The sequence below is a fragment of the Pyxicephalus adspersus genome, chromosome 12, assembly GCF_032062135.1.
Source record: "Pyxicephalus adspersus chromosome 12, UCB_Pads_2.0, whole genome shotgun sequence".
NCBI classification, from domain to species: domain Eukaryota; kingdom Metazoa; phylum Chordata; class Amphibia; order Anura; family Pyxicephalidae; genus Pyxicephalus; species Pyxicephalus adspersus.
Window position 1 is genome coordinate 6,540,508 of NC_092869.1, and position 17,499 is coordinate 6,558,006.

General features: G+C 41.5%; 1 protein-coding gene across 1 annotated transcript in view; it reads right to left on the reverse strand.

The window, feature by feature from the left end:
- Positions 1 to 1,297: 1,297 nt before the first annotated feature.
- The window catches only part of PLEKHO1 (pleckstrin homology domain containing O1), a 31,664-nt gene continuing 15,462 nt past the window's right edge, over positions 1,298 to 17,499 (reverse strand). Inside the window, exons 3-6 of the mRNA XM_072427785.1 lie at positions 7,621 to 7,761; positions 7,225 to 7,329; positions 5,228 to 5,329; positions 1,298 to 4,165 (exon numbers count right to left, since the gene is read on the reverse strand). Of these exons, the coding sequence (XP_072283886.1) occupies positions 3,479 to 4,165; positions 5,228 to 5,329; positions 7,225 to 7,329; positions 7,621 to 7,761 (1,035 nt within the window). The 3' untranslated portion in view covers positions 1,298 to 3,478. The remainder of the gene's footprint in view (positions 4,166 to 5,227; positions 5,330 to 7,224; positions 7,330 to 7,620; positions 7,762 to 17,499) is intronic.

The following is a 17,499-nucleotide window of genomic DNA, read 5'->3' on the forward strand; positions in this document are numbered from 1 at the left end:
AATGGCAGCTCCCATATTTACCAGTCACAGGTTCCCCAAGACAATCATGATTGGTGACCCAACTTTTCTCTTCTGTGGGTAAGCAATGAAGCTTGGTCACCTTCCTGCCCCATGCCTGTGACTCGACAATAGAGGAGCTAGAGGAAGTGCCACATAATCTGACATTTAGTCCGATTTGTTTTCAGGCATTCACTGATTCACGTACTGACTTTTATATCTCAGCAGGGATGAGATCTTCACGCTTGAATTTTAAGCTCTGCCCAATGAGCTTATTATTCAGGCATGAAGATCTCATCCCATAGCTATCTCATAGCTATCACAAGGCCAATTGGTGGCATTAGTCTGCCTTATGATGAAAATTAGTAAATACTCCAGGTAAGATAGTCAACGCTTGTTATGGTTTGGATGTGGTGCTGAAACAATTTAGATATTTAGGTTGTGGGGATTTCGAAATGCTAGAAGGCTGACCAGAGATTGACCATGCTGGGCAGGGTTGGCCTTTCATTACACAACCCACCCGTGTTCTGTCCAGGGGAACTAGCCATCTCCTCTCCTTCTGCTCTGTTCCTCCATCGGAGTTGGGAAGCCTACCATTGATTAAGTCTTGTGCTGGATGGTGTCAAAGGTTGGACATGGTTAATGACAGTATTTGGGCCCAGATATTTCAGGCCAGATGACTGGATTCTGGGTGCAAGTCCTGTGCTCCTTCATACATGGAGGTCTCCAGCTATGGGATGTTGAGTATCAGCAAGAAGGAGTTTTGTCTTGCAAGTGAACCCTAATAGTCAAAATGGCAGAGTCTCTTCAACTCCTACTCATGGACACCTCATACCCCTGCCCTTACGCCATGTCATATTCTGCAGCTGCTGTGTAATCTCCCAGAATCCTTTGCCCTGCTTCTGCCTGGGAATTATGGGGCATAACATTTAAAATTTTCTGCATTATTCCTGACAGCCAATGCTCCTGCAATGCAGATGCTGATATAAACCGTTCACCAGCTTCTTGGCTGTTGTACCGCATAAAGTCCTTGAGCGAATATCTCATTTATGATACAATACATCACAGACATCCTTTTATTTAGTGTCTGTTTCAGACTTAACTATCATTTAAGGCAAAAAAAAACAGCTAAGGAGCCATGAGCCAACTTTTCAAAGGCACGTTAATTTCCCAGCTAAGGGATCGTTATCGTTAACGTGCCAAATGAAAATGGGTGAATGCTAAGTGATGCAAAAAATAAAGGGGACTAACCAATCACAAGGCAAATTCAGCATAATTAAAGAGGACACAATAAGACCACTTAAAGGATAAGATTTTTTATATTGCAATAAAGGACAATGCTTTGTACATCGTATTACTAATCTGTTCCATTCTTTCTGCTGAACCCTAATATGAAGATTACGTGCATATAGATTCCCTGTATGGCTGGAACTATATAATGTTTCTGCTTTTATCTTTACCTCATTACACCACTGCCATAATTCCTTGTTAGGAAAGCTCTCCCATCTCTATGTGATACCAAGCAGTGCATAGCGGAAGGCAGGGAGGCTGTACATGCAATGCCATATCTAAGTACCGTATATATTTGCAGGATTTTGGAGGGGAATCATGGCATTGAGCAAGTGAGGTGAAGATAGATGTAGGCACAGTATAGTGCTTGCTATGCAGCCCCAGGCGTAGCCTAGGTTTGATTTACTTTAAATCTCCATTTCTGTTTTTTGCCTGGTAATATTGGCATTGCACCAATTGGTGACACCATGGCTATTGAATGCTTTGTGATGCAACCTTCCAACAGCTCACATTTATATCCATATAGCAGGGATGGTGGTGGGTTGCTTTCCTCTGCTTTGTTAGTACTGCAATGAAAAGCTGGTTGAAGCTGGGTCTATGGGCCGCATTAGTGTTAGGATGACATACAGCAGCCTGGTGATGTATCAGTTAAGGTTGAAAGGTCAAGGATTTGTCAAATTTCCACCACCAATGCCCTCCCTATACCCTAATGCCCATTGAAGTTTCATATCTTCAAAAATGCCAATGGGGACCTAAAAAGTTTGGTTGTACTTTACAGTATCCTTTGTCCCCAATTTTGCAGCACAGTACCAATGAACTTCACACAATGCTCAACAGTACATAGTAAGGAGCTAATATAGGCATAGAACACCATGCGTCTACATAACCCCCATGGTCACAAATATACTCCCTACATTGTCTGGGAAAAAAGATTCTACAAGAGAAGGTGATTGCTGTCTTGCCTTTCAGGAGCAAATTTATGAAAATGATGGAAGAAGGCTTTAAGGACTAGAAACAAAGGAGTCACTTTTACGCCATTTTACACTCATTGTTCACCAAATAAACCCTCTGCATTATGCACTTAGCCAGAATATATTCATCTAAAGTGCACAACTCACAAACTAGAGCGTCATTTTATGCAAATCTCTGGGAGCAAAGTGCATCAAGAGATGGAGATGTCAGACAGACATACAAAATGGCTTGGTATTCACTGTCTGGCTCACAAAATGGTCTCTACAGTGTGAATTGGTCAGATTCACATAAACATTCCTACATTAATAGGACAACTTTACCTGCCAGCTTTCCCATTTTTACTGCAATTGAGATGCTTTGGTCAAAGCAATAGGGCCACACTTACTCCTTCCATCTTCTATGTTTTATTTTAAATTACCAGGATGAGAAGTGAGACTGTACTGCTTGACTAGACAACAGCCGCAGGTGGGTGGAACTGGGACCAGTCTCCGAAATAAATATGGAGCCAGTGTATGATTTACAGAACATGGTATCAGACATCGCCTATTACAAAAAGGCTTAATGACTGTGACTAGAACTACCTTGTTTTTGTTAGCAGAACCCTGGTATATAAAGGAAATGTTGAGATTGATTACTCTGTACATAGTGCATAGTCATACTCAGAACAGCTTTATGCTACAGTTTGAGTAAGAATAAGGTCAGACATTGATTTCTCTTTCTCTGGTTTGGTGCCAGTGGTGCAGTAAGGTATAAAAGCGCTGATAACTATGCAGATGTAAACAGAAAAGTCAAAAAAAGGGCACGTTTGTATTGGATAGGACATTCTACAAGACTAGACAGTTTCGCCACATGCCTTGCCCAGATGCCCACAGCCTCCTTGGCATCAGGTCATCGCCAATGCCATGGGGCCTATAAATTCAGGATGCACAGGCTGCAAGCAAAGGGTATAAGCTCCCAAGCTCCCCCAGGGGGCTCCCTGCATATAATGCACAGCCTGCCGCATCCTACATCACGTACAACCACCCCCGAGGAGGGTTAAGAAAAGTGCAAAGCCAAGGGAACCTGCCAAAGAAAGCCTGTCTCCTCTCCTCTGGGCTCTTCGGCTCGCCATGGTCCTTGGGCTTTGCATGGTGAAGCCAGAAGCAGGAGATATTCCTTTTTGTTTTACTTTTTCTTTTTTCTTTTTTTTGGAACGAGGACGTGGTAGACATTGTGACCCTCACATTAGGCTTTTTCTATAATGACTGCTCAGTTTCTGCTTAGGGTCTGTAGACTGCAGGTCCGCTTGTTTATATAGGTCCCTCAGCTCTTTAATTTCTTGCAGGACCTTCCTGGCCTGCCTCCAGTTGGAAGAGGCCTCTCCTAAAAGTCTTTCGGCCTCTTCCAAGTCCTCCTTCACAGAGGTTTCCTTTCCCTTTTTTTTCCCCTCCCCACATTCTTTCACCTCGGTGAGAAGTTCCTGAGTTTTGTCTATCTTCTGATTGATCAGTTCCTGTATTCGCGAAAGTTTTTCTGACTCTGGGACTTTTTTCGGGATGGGTCGGGGGCCAGAAGAGTCTGAACGGGACAGGATCTCCTCCATGGAGGCACATTTGTTCTTCTCAGAATAAGACAACTTTTTAGGGACCTGAGGTGTATAGGTTGTGCCCTTTCCAAATGAGTCACGGTGCGTACCCCATTTCTCCCAAGGAATTTGTTCTTTTGCATGCAGGTTTTCCGACTTTCCTTTCTCTGAAGGTTTAAAGTTCTCAGAGTCAGATCTGCGACGAATGGAAGCCAGTTGGGCCACTGATTTGTCCAGGTCCACTCTAAAGCTTTGCTCGCAACTACTTTGCTCCTCTGGAGAGGCGTCTTCTTCCTGGATAAGGTCTAGAGTCAGCATACCATCAGACGTTGAGGTAGATGCCTGCAAAAAGAAAAGGGAAAGCTTTAAAGAAAGGCTTCCTCTCCAAAAAAACTAAAATAGGAAAGACATAAAGCATCAGTTCCTACACACCATGAAAAAGTATTTTGATTATATCAGAAACTCTACAAATACAGCCAAATTCCCCCCTAGCATAGGAGAATGAAGGACTGAATGTGAAGATTGTACCACTTTTACAGTTAGCACAGGTTCATCTGAAGGTGACAGGGGAACTCGAGGTGTTGTTCATGACACAAAGCGTTTATAGTTGACCTGACAGGTGGGTCAAAGGCTGTTCTACAGATCAGGGGTCACCACCAGCCCATATGACCCTATTGACACCTGTTGTTGTAGCAGTGGTGACTATTTTAAATGTTTTATGTAGAGTTCAACTCTATGTAACCTCATAACTGTGGAAATGTCACACGTAATAAAAGTCCACAGGCTGGAAAAGCCTCTACTCATGGATTAAAACTCATTTAAATGCCAGTATTCATTTGTACAGCAAGTACCGATAATAGCAAACAAAAAAGGGCAAAAAGTTTTGTAAATTTAAAGGATAATTTTAGATTACAACACAATTGTTAGGGGGTTTGTAAAGCAGTGAATCTGACATTCACTGAAACATTCCCAAGTGGAGAATCAATTACTGCCATTGAACAGACTCCAATTGTATTTCAATCTACATTACCAGGAATAGACATTTTCACACCTGCTTGTATGCCTTGCCCTCTATACTTCTGGGACTATTGTCTCTGCTGGACCAGCTCCTTCCCCTTTAACTTTTTATATATATATATTATCTGAAGGAGGAGAGGGATAGGGAATACCATAGGTTGTCACTTCATTGTCTGCTTGGGCTGCTGACATCACATTAGTCAGTCTCAGGACTATAGGATGTCCACACAATGGAGACTTTTACAGTTAAACAATAGGCCTAAAATACTTTAAATGCACATATAATCTTTAAATGTTGTGCCAAGTCTAATTCTGTCACCTACTGATAATACCCAAATGATGTTTTATATGGCGACAGAATGCCTTGATTAATTAGGAGATACTTACCACAGCCATGAGGTGACCTCTTGTCGGCGGGCGCCTCGAGTGCTGTATTTTTGCTCTATCCCTGGTTGGATGCGCCAGAAAGCTTTCCTCTTCAACTGTAACCTTGGAGACAACACAGAGACTTGTGATTCACACTGCGGCAACCATTGAGAAAAAGATGTCAAATCACTTGCCGTAAAGGTATCATTCTCAAAAAAAATTGCCAAACTCTCAGCAGATTTCCTGATGTAGATCCCAAGGTTTCCTTGGTTATAATTTTGCAAAAATGTACCTTTTTTTGGATAAACCCATTATCTTCTATTTTTTTCCTGGCACTGGTAAAGTAGTCAGTGCCCCATAGATGCCTCCTGATGGCATTGATCTTGGTTGGTGGGTCTCGGTTGATGCCTACATCAACCAAGGCCTATTTAATTAGACACCCTTGGTACTGAAGCAAGGTATACATGCCCAGTGGCCACACAACCAATACATCTCAATAAATACTGCAGTAATGTTTAATTTTTCTACTGGGAACTCTTGCCTTGCCATGGAGAAACACCATAGAGCAGCTGGTACATTCAGCTATGTCAGGTCTATCTCTTGTCTTTCAAGTACTGTTCCTCTAAGCTCCATACCTACCTGCTTGGCGTCCTCGCCCACTTGCTACCCGCCACTTGTTGAATAGGTAGAGCATGATCAGTTTGAGCAATTCCATGGCTGTCACACCTACCTGCTTGGCGTCCTCACCCACTTGCTACCCACCATTGGTGAGTAGGTTGAGCATGATCAGTTTGAGCAATTCCATGGCTGCCACACCTACCTGCTTGGCATCCTCACCCACTTGCTACCCACCATTGGTGAGCAGGTTGAGCATGATCAGTTTGAGCAACTCCATGGCAGCCACACCTACCTGCTTGGTGTCCTCACCCACTTGCTACCCACCATTGGTGAGTAGATAGAACATGATCTTTAAGCTACCCCAACATGAGGTTGAGCAATTCCATGGCTGCCACAGGGATTGTGGGTAGCCAGGTGGACCCAATGACATGCAGATCACCTGGGGTATGATGGAAACAGTGCCAATACCACCTATCATGTAATAATAGCAATTGCTTGACTAGAGCGTGAAGGAACAAGCCAGTGGCAGGTTAGCTGACTGCAGTGCCATACCTGACTTCTTAGGTCGCTTATGCCGACCCTTACGTCATCAATGCCTTTCTGGTAGTTCTTGGATATGGAGGAGATCTCACAAGATCTTAGGAAATTATTAATCAAGTTATTTGCAGCAAATATGACATTGCTTAGCAACGGGTAAACAATCACAAACTGGCCCAGAGAATGAGGAAATGGGTCACTGATGATGTGAGAACTTAAAATAGAGGCTTGTAGAGCATGGGGTGCAAAGAGCTATGGGATCTTGAATACCATGAAAATATAAGGCAAGTAGCTATGATATTTTCCAGCTGGAAATGATATTACCCTGCCATTAAAACAAAATTTAACTTAATGGACCAAAAGAGCAGCAGACAGCTCAGTATAAAGCAAACTAACATACCAGACCCATTGCAATCTTCTGAATGTTCGCTGAGCTGTGCATGCGCAGTTGGTTGTACATTTCCAGGTGCTGGGAATGTGTGAATTCCCATGTGCATGCATGAGATTTAGGTCATTCCAGTCTGGCCAATCAGGATTGACAAAGATCTGAACTCTGAAGAAGACCACATGAAAACGTAGGGAGAGGGGTGATTTAAATATTAAAAAAAAGAACTGATACCCTTTAAAAAAATAGTAAAACGAATGCAGCCACCAGATCTAAGGGTGGCTAAGCTGGAATACATTAAACATTGGCTCTTGGGTTTAGATATGCTTTATTTGGTAATGAAAGAGTAAATTAAAGCCTGAAAAGTTCAGTTCTTCTTTATTTTGATATGTGTGGGGGTCTACAGATAAGGCAAGGTTGGGGGTGGGGCAGGAGTATGACAGATTATTCGGACACAACCTGATTGGGTATCGCTTACCTCATCCAAGATACGGTTCTTGGCCCGTGTGATTGCAGAGTTCAAGGCGTTGATCCAAGATTCCTTCTCCTCCGGGCTGACAGCAAGGAAGATCAGGTTGGGAGCCTTAGAAAAATAATAGCTTGGTCACATTCCATATCTGTGCTCTAATAATATAGAGGAAATCTCTATTTCAATGTGGTTCGAAGCTGAACTCTATAGTAAAAATACATCTACGGGAGCTGTTTTACCTGTCAAAGTATTTGCATTTATGTCCATGCAGTCCAGAGATTTATATTGCATTGTCAGGTGTCTTACACCATTTTCTGTTTTATAGTTAAGAATTACAGTGGTGTCATCTCCCTGTCAAATTGTTTATGCCCAAAATGTGAATGCGTATCCCCGAGCCTCACTTACCGTATTCCCTGGCTGCTTTGATCTCACAAGAGAGAAACGGCTGTGGTTTTTCTTTGACCGACTCCTAGATTTCCGCAGCTCTTCACACTTCTCATAGTCACTGAGGTCAAAAATCTCTTGTCCGTTTTTCTCGTCCTTCACCTAGAAGACATTGTGACCAAAATTAGGGAAAGGAACTTTAGAAAGACATCAAGAAGCTGCCATCTTGGATGAGTTGTTAGTAGCCCTAGCAGATTTGAAGCTTACATTCAAGAAACAATCTATAGCTGCCTTTCTCAAGCTGTTTACCCTTGAACTAATTTTCAGCTCCTAGGGAATCCCTGCTAAAACCAATGTATTGGGAGTCAATCAAGGAAAAAAAAAACTCTTTAATTGGTGGAAAAAATCCCCCCTTATGGTGGTGGCCAGAATACTGACCTTAAAGGCAACTCAAAACCTCATTGAAAGCAAAGAGTACTTGAGGGACTTAATAGGCAAAATTCATAGACAAATCCAGCAAAAAACAATGTGATTCTTATTTCAATACTCCTTTTATTTTAAATTCCTATAAAATGTAAATTACATAAAACATTCCAGAACATTGAAACAAACAAATATAAATACCAGACACGTGACTACGCGTTTCGTGGGTCTAGCCCACTTCTTCAAGAGGAATTGGTTCAATTTTTAAAACTCCCCTCACATATGTAGAGTTTATAAAACAGAAAGGATGAGATGGTAAAGGATGACTTCACAGGCCACAGGGATCTCTGCTGTCAGACTGTTGTTATTCATGTTTGCTTTGAGAGATAGAAGCACAATCATTAGGCTATGTTGCAGTTTGCTAGTCACTTTTGCAACAAGCTTTGGATGTAAACTATATATGATCAATCATTAGATGACTTGAAGTTGGACATAAATTAACCCTGGATTACCATATAATTAAGATAAGAGTAAACCAACTTATTTGAATCTCAAAAAGGTTCCAGGGTGGATACTGATGCTTCATCCTTTGCTATCTATTTTAAAAACTGAACCGGTTCCTTCTGAAGAAGTGGACTAGTCCCACGAAACGCGTAGAGGTCATGTGTCTGTTATTTATATTTGTTTGTTTCAATGTTCTGGAATTTTTTATGTAATTTAACATTTTAAGATTTTAAAGAAATATTGAAATAAGAATCACATTGTTTTTTGCTGGAATTGTCTATGAATTTTGCCTATAAAGTCCCTCCAGTACTACTACTTTCAACAATATTATATATTGGGATGTGGCAAGTATATTTTGTCTAAGGTAGAGTTGTTCCATGTTTTCCTTGATTGAATGCAATTAACTAAAAACCTCATTGTATTGATGAAGTGATGGTGGTCCCAGAACTATGCAGGCATCATGAAATGGGAGAACCTCTAGCAACCCCTGGATGAACTTCAGGATTCGACAGCCTAAGTACGGCTTCACAGTAGTACTTATAACTGGCAAGAGAGGGGTAGCTTACAGATCCAAGGATCCAATCAGTGTTGTAATGCTTTGCACAGTGCTTTCAGAGTAACAAAGGAGGTGGTCTAAAAATTTAGAGTATAAAACCGGGATGATAGGGTTGGATAGGGTGTGGAGGGGGGTGCACTCCTTTCAGATTTGTATTGCTGTTTCTGTCACCATTGGGGAGATTGACCCACTCTTTGTTCTGTTCACCCACATGTCCAATACAGAAAATGATGAGAAATAATTTCTTCCATAGCATAGTCCACACAGCCAGAGTTGGCACGATCACGAGACCCGCTAAATAGAATCCTTCGGCAGCTAAAATAAGTTCCTATATATGTGTTCCACGTGTGTATTTAGCCTTTGGCCCGGCATTCTCCTGTATTATGGGTTACTATACACCATAGCTTTCTGCAAGCACCTGCCAAACATCCAAGTACTTCTCGAAATTACATTTAAATGAACAATTATTTTAGACTTTACCTCCCTAAGGATCTCAGCTCTAAGCAAACCACAGGAATTCTCATTACAGGGCTGTGTGTGGCCTTGTTGTGTGACGCCCATACTATCCTACTTTTATGTGGCCTGGCAAAAGTCACATCTCCGAAGATGCACTTAAATCTCTGCAACGACATGGCTGCTCTTTTACGGTACATGAGATGGGTCATACTTTTCATTTAGATGAGGAGGACATGTTCACTGACAGCTAATGCTGCAAATATGTGTAAAATGTACAGTAAAAGGAAAACACATGTTTACCATAGATCGAAAAAAACAATCATAAGATCATATGACCTTAAATACCTAAATGTAATTTTTTTTACATCTTGTGGTGATTTTCTATTAAAAGGTCCCTGATCAGTCACTCATATTATGGACAATGCTGTGTCCCTTTCTCCGGTTATTCTTTTGCATTGTCACCTTGTCACATGGTTCCATAGACTTCTTCACATCTCACAATGTGAATGTTAAACCCAATCCACCCTTCTAGTAACTGGCTTCTAGGAAGTGATTGGAAAAGACCCCTCTAGCCGAGTATGGTTCCGGTGCTGAAAGCTGGAGCAGCCATGCCTTTGTCATGATGCACCAACTTACATATGGTGGATAAATCCTACCCAAAGCCCAGTATCTTTGCAGAGGCCAGATAAAGTATGGCTGGTGCTACAAAAATATTTTTGAGGATATTTATGACTGTTAGATATATGCAAGAAGCCTCACCAAGCCATTCCAGCTCTGGGATTTCAGCAGTGCATCCTGGGAGATAATCCTCCTCTTGTTGACAAAGTGATATACTGCCCTGTGGGACATCTGAGTGACTGGTCAATAGTCCATCAATAAAGCATTTGTTTCCAAATACAGATTCCCAGAAAGCACATGGGTTGTTTAACCGCTTCCATCCTGACCGCAGTCATCACCGTGCGGAATTGATTAGCAATGCTGCAGCTTTGAGCATTGCTCTAGCAGGGAACCTTCATGAAAAGGGGTCAGTGGCTGCTACAATAAAGCCTCGTTGTAATTCCACGTCTGATAATTTTTAACATACAGAACAAAAATATTACACGGTTTGGGCAAATGGTTGGGGACGCCTGATCATAAAACCAATATGTGGACATCCCAACACCAAAACCATGGTATATAATACAGGTTTGGGCCCCTTTTACTGCCTCCTTACTGTCTCAAAAATGCCCACGTGTCCCACCACATCGCCATTTGTCCCTTCAAAGCAGCCATGAAATATTAAAGATGTGCGTGAAACCACAGTGGAGAGATAAAGGCATTCAATAATCCCAGAAGCATCAAATCCTGAACAATGGACTCTCTTCAGAAAAGATTGGCAGGTTCACACTAAATGGCTTGGATTGGGAGCTCACTGCAATTATTTACTGCACAGGAAAAATAGTTTTTTATTCAACACTATAATGTAATATAATACGGCTGCTTTGTGTCCTGCCGACTAATAGGGAATGTGAATTTAAATGACAGGTCCACTTAAAAGACTTGTGTATATGGGCATCCAAGGTATGCATTTAAGAACTGTACAGGCCATCTCCAGGCCTGGGAATAGATGCCGACCCTGGAACAAAGTTGGTCCTGTCCTGTTTAGAAAGAAAAGCATACGATGATGTTATCAGGGTAGGTCCTCCATTTCCCTTGCAACCAGCAACCTTTGATGCAACACAAAATAAAGAAAAATGTAAATATAATTACATAGTTATATATTTGGTCGGGTTGAAAAAAGACAAAAGTCTATCAAAATCAACTACTAGGGAAATAAACATATCCCAGATATAAAACCCCCATGGACATAGTTGGTCCAGAGGAAAGCAAAAAAAATCCTTGGTACAATTTGCTTCAACGGGAAAAGAATCCTTCCTGCTTCCATGAGACAATCGGATGTTCCCTGGATCAACAGTCACTGTTATCTTTACTTTAAAGCTTTAATACCCAGTTATTTTCTGTGCTTCTAGAAATCATCCAGCTTTTTCTTAAAGCAATCTAAAGTAGCAGCTGAAACTACTTCCTGAGAGAGCCGATTCCACATTTTCACAGATCTTACAGTGAAGAATCCCTTCCTTAATTAATATTAATTTTTATTAATATTATTATTAATTATTAATATTATAATTTATATCCAGCCTAACTACATGACAGTAATAAATATGGCCCCTCAAATGGACTTTATTGCAGATTGACCTTTAAGGAACTCTACACACAACAATCTGTACGATTTGGTTGCATTGTGCTTTGGTAGTGCACTGCCAATACCTAAACCATTTACTTGCAATGCACCTGATAAGTCCAATTCAAGTCTTTTAAACTCCAAGAACTGTCTTGTTTTACATTTGACTTTTCAGGGCCCAGTTTGCATTAAAGTTATCCTTCTCGTCAATAGCTGAAGCAAACTGGACATGAATCTGCCATCTCCTAGGCATGCTGGGACAGCTGAAGGGGCTCAAGTTGTTTATTTTCAGTAAATGTACTTAGCACCTTCAAGGGCAAACCACGGCATGATCGAGGCCCCATCCGACAAGCACGCCGCAGACGAGTACCATCTGAATTAAATGATATTGGAAGCACCACCTGCATAATTGAAACGTGTTGCACTGTCACGGGCAGCGATTGCTCCTATAAGCTCGTGTCAGCTGCTATCAGCATCTTCAGAGGCCTACTCTAAATTTAGCCGGGAGGATTAACGGCTTCTATTTTTGGAAACTTTAGAAGGAAAGGAAGTGGACTGTGAAGTGTAAAGAAGAATAAAAATGACAGCCAAGAGATATGAGATAACGCTTCACAAATCAAGCCTGGACATCGGGGTCACTAATTCTGCCAAGCCTTTCTATGGTACAAAGAAACCATTTATGGTGCAACACTTAGGAACCAATCATAAGAGATTTCATTAGCCTGACCGCTCCACAGTTTTTAAAAAAAATGTTGAGGAACTGATGTGGCATTGTGTCCTCATTCTCCATCCCACCCATGAACAAAAAACATTTACTACCTAACTATCTTACAAAAGAGCCATTGCACAAGTTAGAGAACTGGACTGGTTTTACATATTAAAGATCATGAAACACAGCCACAGCCTGGCACTAAAGGTGTCTCTGCTGCATGTCCATCTACCTGCAGTTCTGCTCCACTGTTTGGAGCTTGGCCCTTCTCTGTGCAGCCACCATTTTCCATCCATTTTAATTCCCACCAATGTAAGCCCCCCCCTCCTTGGAACTACAGAGGGCCAAGTGGGCTGGTAATAGTTTATACACCCCAATAGTCTGCTACAATATGTATTATTAGCCCTAAAACTGTCAAGTGTCCTTCCCATGACTCTGGCCCACACAGGGTTTTTGGTGGACTGGTCAGATTGCAGAACTAAAGTCCAGTTTACATGATGGGTGGGGAATATTGATGGTGGCACAATGACAACCTATCCTTAACCGAGAGGTAACAAAAATCATTATATGTTCATAAAAGCCAAAATGTATGAATAAATATTCATGGAGGGTTCATTTGGGCTTTAGAAAACTTCTATCTTCATGTTCACTTTAAGATACATTCCTACCCCCACTGGGCAACGTGTAAAGCCTGCTCGGCCCACCCCTCCTTTAGCTACAAATGTTCAATGCTTCCCTAGACATTGGTCAATGGGTGCCAATATGGCAAGAGCTAAAAGAATAAAACATGGTTTGAGTAATATGTCCAGCAATGTCATTTCCCCCATGGACACCTCCATATTTTTAACCCATATCACCAATTATAAATCCATACTGTTGGAGGAAATTACTCTTTAGTCAGAGCTCTCAAGGGAGGTGTGCCAGCAGTTTATTTCTAGAAATCAGTATGACTTGTGGGCGACTCTGTGTAACAGCTTGCTTCCTCATTTACACACTTGCCGAGCAGAAATAAAGAGAAGAAACAGCCGTTCTGTGCCCCAAAAGAAGAACGAAGAACCTTGTGTCTATGAATCACCTTCTACACAAATCTAGGCCTTCTGTGCTAAAGCTGAATTCCAGACTTTTAAAAATACCAATAAATGTGTTTCCTTAAAAAATATTGAAAGGAATTTCAAATTCAACTTTAGTGTGCGTTTGATTTGGGGATGACCTCCATTAGATTCCTGTACAGCATCACCTAAACCTAAAGAAGAGGCAGATCTGAGGGCATTACTTGTCCTGTAGCAAAGCAGTTAACAAAAATGTTCTGGTAAGAGAACAAGGTGAAACAAGGTATGATACATAACTCTTCTGCTATTGCTGTTCATAACAAAACTGTACCAAATTCTTAGTTTTTGGCATTTAATGACCTGCAAGGTACCCCATAATGTCCAATGTTCCTCCCCTGCCAAACACAAGCCCATAGGTGTAACTGGCTGAATCTGCTGTCATTCCACTGCCAGTTTGACAGCCGAGGTTTGCTGACCAATGAAAAAGCACTAATTGCAGCTGGCAAGTCCAAAATAACTAATAAAAGTGTAAAAAAAGGTCCCTGATAAAGTTGGATCATTACTCTCCTTATAAGCTTCGACCACAGCTGAATATTTAATATCCGACACACTTCCGGGTGTACTGGATGGCTGTTCTCCCCAGTGTTCCTCCCATGCTTTGCTGAAGTTTGGATTTTCCTGCTGTAGAAACCTATGTTGAGTTCTAGTTTGCTCAATACCGGGTTGCCAGGCCCAAAACCAGTACTGTGTTGCCTGGATCACAATGCCCTTCCAAGCTGCTGCCACCCTTTAACAAAACAGGTTTGGAAAATGAAATGAAACTGCAAAAAATTTTAGCACTGCTACAACGCTCATGGCAAGACCGTGTTTCCATGGAAATTTGCAAATTATATGTTATCATTGCTTAGTGAAAAATGCCCGATATTTCCCCTCAGTGCGATAGGAACACAGGGGACCTACACAAGTTGCCTCGTCTGCAAGTTCCCTTTCCCCTCTTCGGAAAGTGGAGAGATTATAGCGAGTTAAGTGAGCTGTTCCCTGGTAAAAGTAGGGCAGCCAGGCTTTAATCGTCTTGATGCACAAATCGCTAAAGATCCCTCTGATTAAAATGCGGAACAACGAGATCTCTCAGTGGTGTGAACTTCAGAACAAAACTCCCCCATCACAGACAATCAAAGCGGCCTGTGCATAACCACCATCAAGAGGCAGATGTATACAAACACGGGTCCCGGAGGAGATGTGCCTTCCATGATGATGCTTTAGATGGCCAGGCTTATAACTGAGCAGATAAAAGTATAAACGTGAATCTGATGCCACAACAGCTATTCATGGGGTGGTATTTCTGACCAGGTCCCAATGGACTTCCCTAAACCTTAAAGAATACCCTTTATATAAATGGTTTCCATTACTACATGGTAGCCATGTTGCCTTGGCCTAAATTAAACCATCAAAAGTATAGACGTTATATTGAAAGTAGATGTGGTGCCATATTGGGACCCAAGTGGTACTTGGCAATGGGACCATTTTGTCAGAATTGGGGCCATTGGGCAGGAACAAAGCCACGCTGCCACAGGCCAAGTCAAAACCACGTTGCCACGAGCAGAATTGGCATCATGTCGCAGAATCTTGATCACATTGCCACTGGCAGAAGACAAGCTAGATACAGACCAAGAGCCCTTTCCCTAATGTATCCTGCTAAATAACGGGCCTGTAAATGCCCCTTTCTTGCGGGTTCTTTGACAGCAGTTTGGTACTGCACAGCCAAAATACCAGTAAATGTCCTATAAAGTTTCAGAAGTGAGGCTACAAACAGCTAATTAGCAGCAGAAAACCAGATTACAGGAAGTCTTGTTAATATGAATCCTGAGGTCTGAATGTTTTCGAAGACAAAAAAAGAAAATGCTAGGTGAGGAGCATCTGTATACCCAGGAAATAAGTCAACTGAGAAAAGAAGACTGGTATACTCAAGTGTTTTGGCCTTGAAGTGCCGTATATAAAGGAGGAGATAGAGTTTACTGGAGCTATTGCAATAATGGAGTGGGATTTCTGACCAGATCCCAATCGATTTCTTATAACCTTATATTTTCTTTTAAACTTTAAAGACTTGCCTATGCTATATATAAATGGTTTCCATTACTACATGGTAGCCATGTTGCCTTTGCCTAAACCAAACCATCAAAAGTATAAACTTTATATTGCAAAGACTTAAAGACTTGCCCATGCCATATATAAATGGTTTCTATTACTACATGGTAAAACATAAGACAAGGACAGTTTGTCTTGGAACAGGCTGTATTTCTTGAGTTTTCTCTAATAAGAGAATTGTGGCCCCCTAGAGTGAAGGAAACAGCAAGAGAGTCTTTCTTTCCAAGGGCCAAGCAAGGCCTTAGATTTAGCTTGCCTATTTAGACTTTTGTGAGTCCTTGGCCTTTGCTGGCCTACAAAGCAACTGTGATGAAAAAGATTCAGATTCAAAGGTTTTATATGATGGAGTCGGACAATGTGGAAACAATGACTAGATTTGTTTGATGATGCAAATTATTAAAGCTGATTGGCCCCTGGGTGGTCTACTTCAAGAAACAGCCATGTCATATCTGCATTATTTCTGGGACGACAAAGGGTACACAAAGTTGGTTTTGGTTGGAGTTTTATAAGCAGATTTTAGTACTGCTTTTACAATTGTGTTGATTTTTGTGTTGCTATGTTTAGCAGTTTTGTCAGCGCTACATCTTACAAAAGTTCTCTTCAGTTTCCAGCATCGTGACCACTCTTTGTTTTACCTCCAGTAGCTCCATGTACTTGTGTTTACCTTCAAGGTTAAGCTGCTACTGTCGGTGCAAGATGGAGTCACTTAAGTTCGCCTTTAAAAATCTAAAGTACATACAAAGCATTATAGCAAGAGCTGTCACTAATGACACACAATACGATAACTGTGACCACAGCTGTCGCTGAAAGAAAATAAAAAACCTCTATGATAGCTGAACCCAGGAGAGGGGAATAGGAAACCTTGATCTGTCCCCTGGGAACTCAGACACTCCAACAGTCTGAGACAGTCAGACAGTCCTGAGGGCCCCTTTCAAATTCAAACTCTCCAATGCAAGAGGGAGGGTGTAGAGAGAGAGCACAAAAAAAAGCTTTAAACCCTTTATGTGCCGGATACACATCTAGCCTACCTCCTGCGCCACTACTAAAGCTTATAGAGAAGTAAGACAATTTTACCACCATTTACACACGTATCTGTTTGCAGAGTGTATACATTACAAGCCTGGAATATGTAAACCTAGAAGGCGGAATAGTTGTGGTATGTAAGCAGTATAGTCTCCTCTTCAAGAGATCAATACACATTATTAGCATTGCACAACGCTGCTCTATGACATAAAATTTAGCAAACCCCCAACATGCCCTACCTGCACAATAGGAATTAAAGCCAAACTCAACATTTTTACTGCAGAGAATACATGACAAAGGCTTCACGCTTAATCACGTTATTCTTTAAATGGCCTCACATTTTTTATATTTATGGGTTTTCCTGTAAAAGCCGAAACTGGCTCCCAGTCTTGTATCCAGATTGACTTTTGTTTATATATTATTATTATTATTATTATTAAACAGGATTTATATAGCGCCAACATATTACGCAGCGCTGTATATATTGACTCTGGCAGAAATTTTTAGCACCCAGATTTTCCAGGTGGTTGTAATGCCATGTGGTGTGGTTGCTCCTTCCGACCGGAATTATGGAGCCCATTGGAGACTAAGCATCTAACGCACCTGGAGGTATTGGATGCTGAAGAATTTGGCAGAGGCCATAGCTTTTTGCTTCAACACAGTGGGTGGCATTACAGGCCCATACAGCAGCTTGGCTGGTGGAAAGAGCCAAACTTGGCATCTGCTGCTTTAAAGATCCATTGTACCTTTTCCTATGGGATCTCTTTATTAGCTCCAAATAGCCTTTTATGCCTTAATATGGGACCAAGCCTCC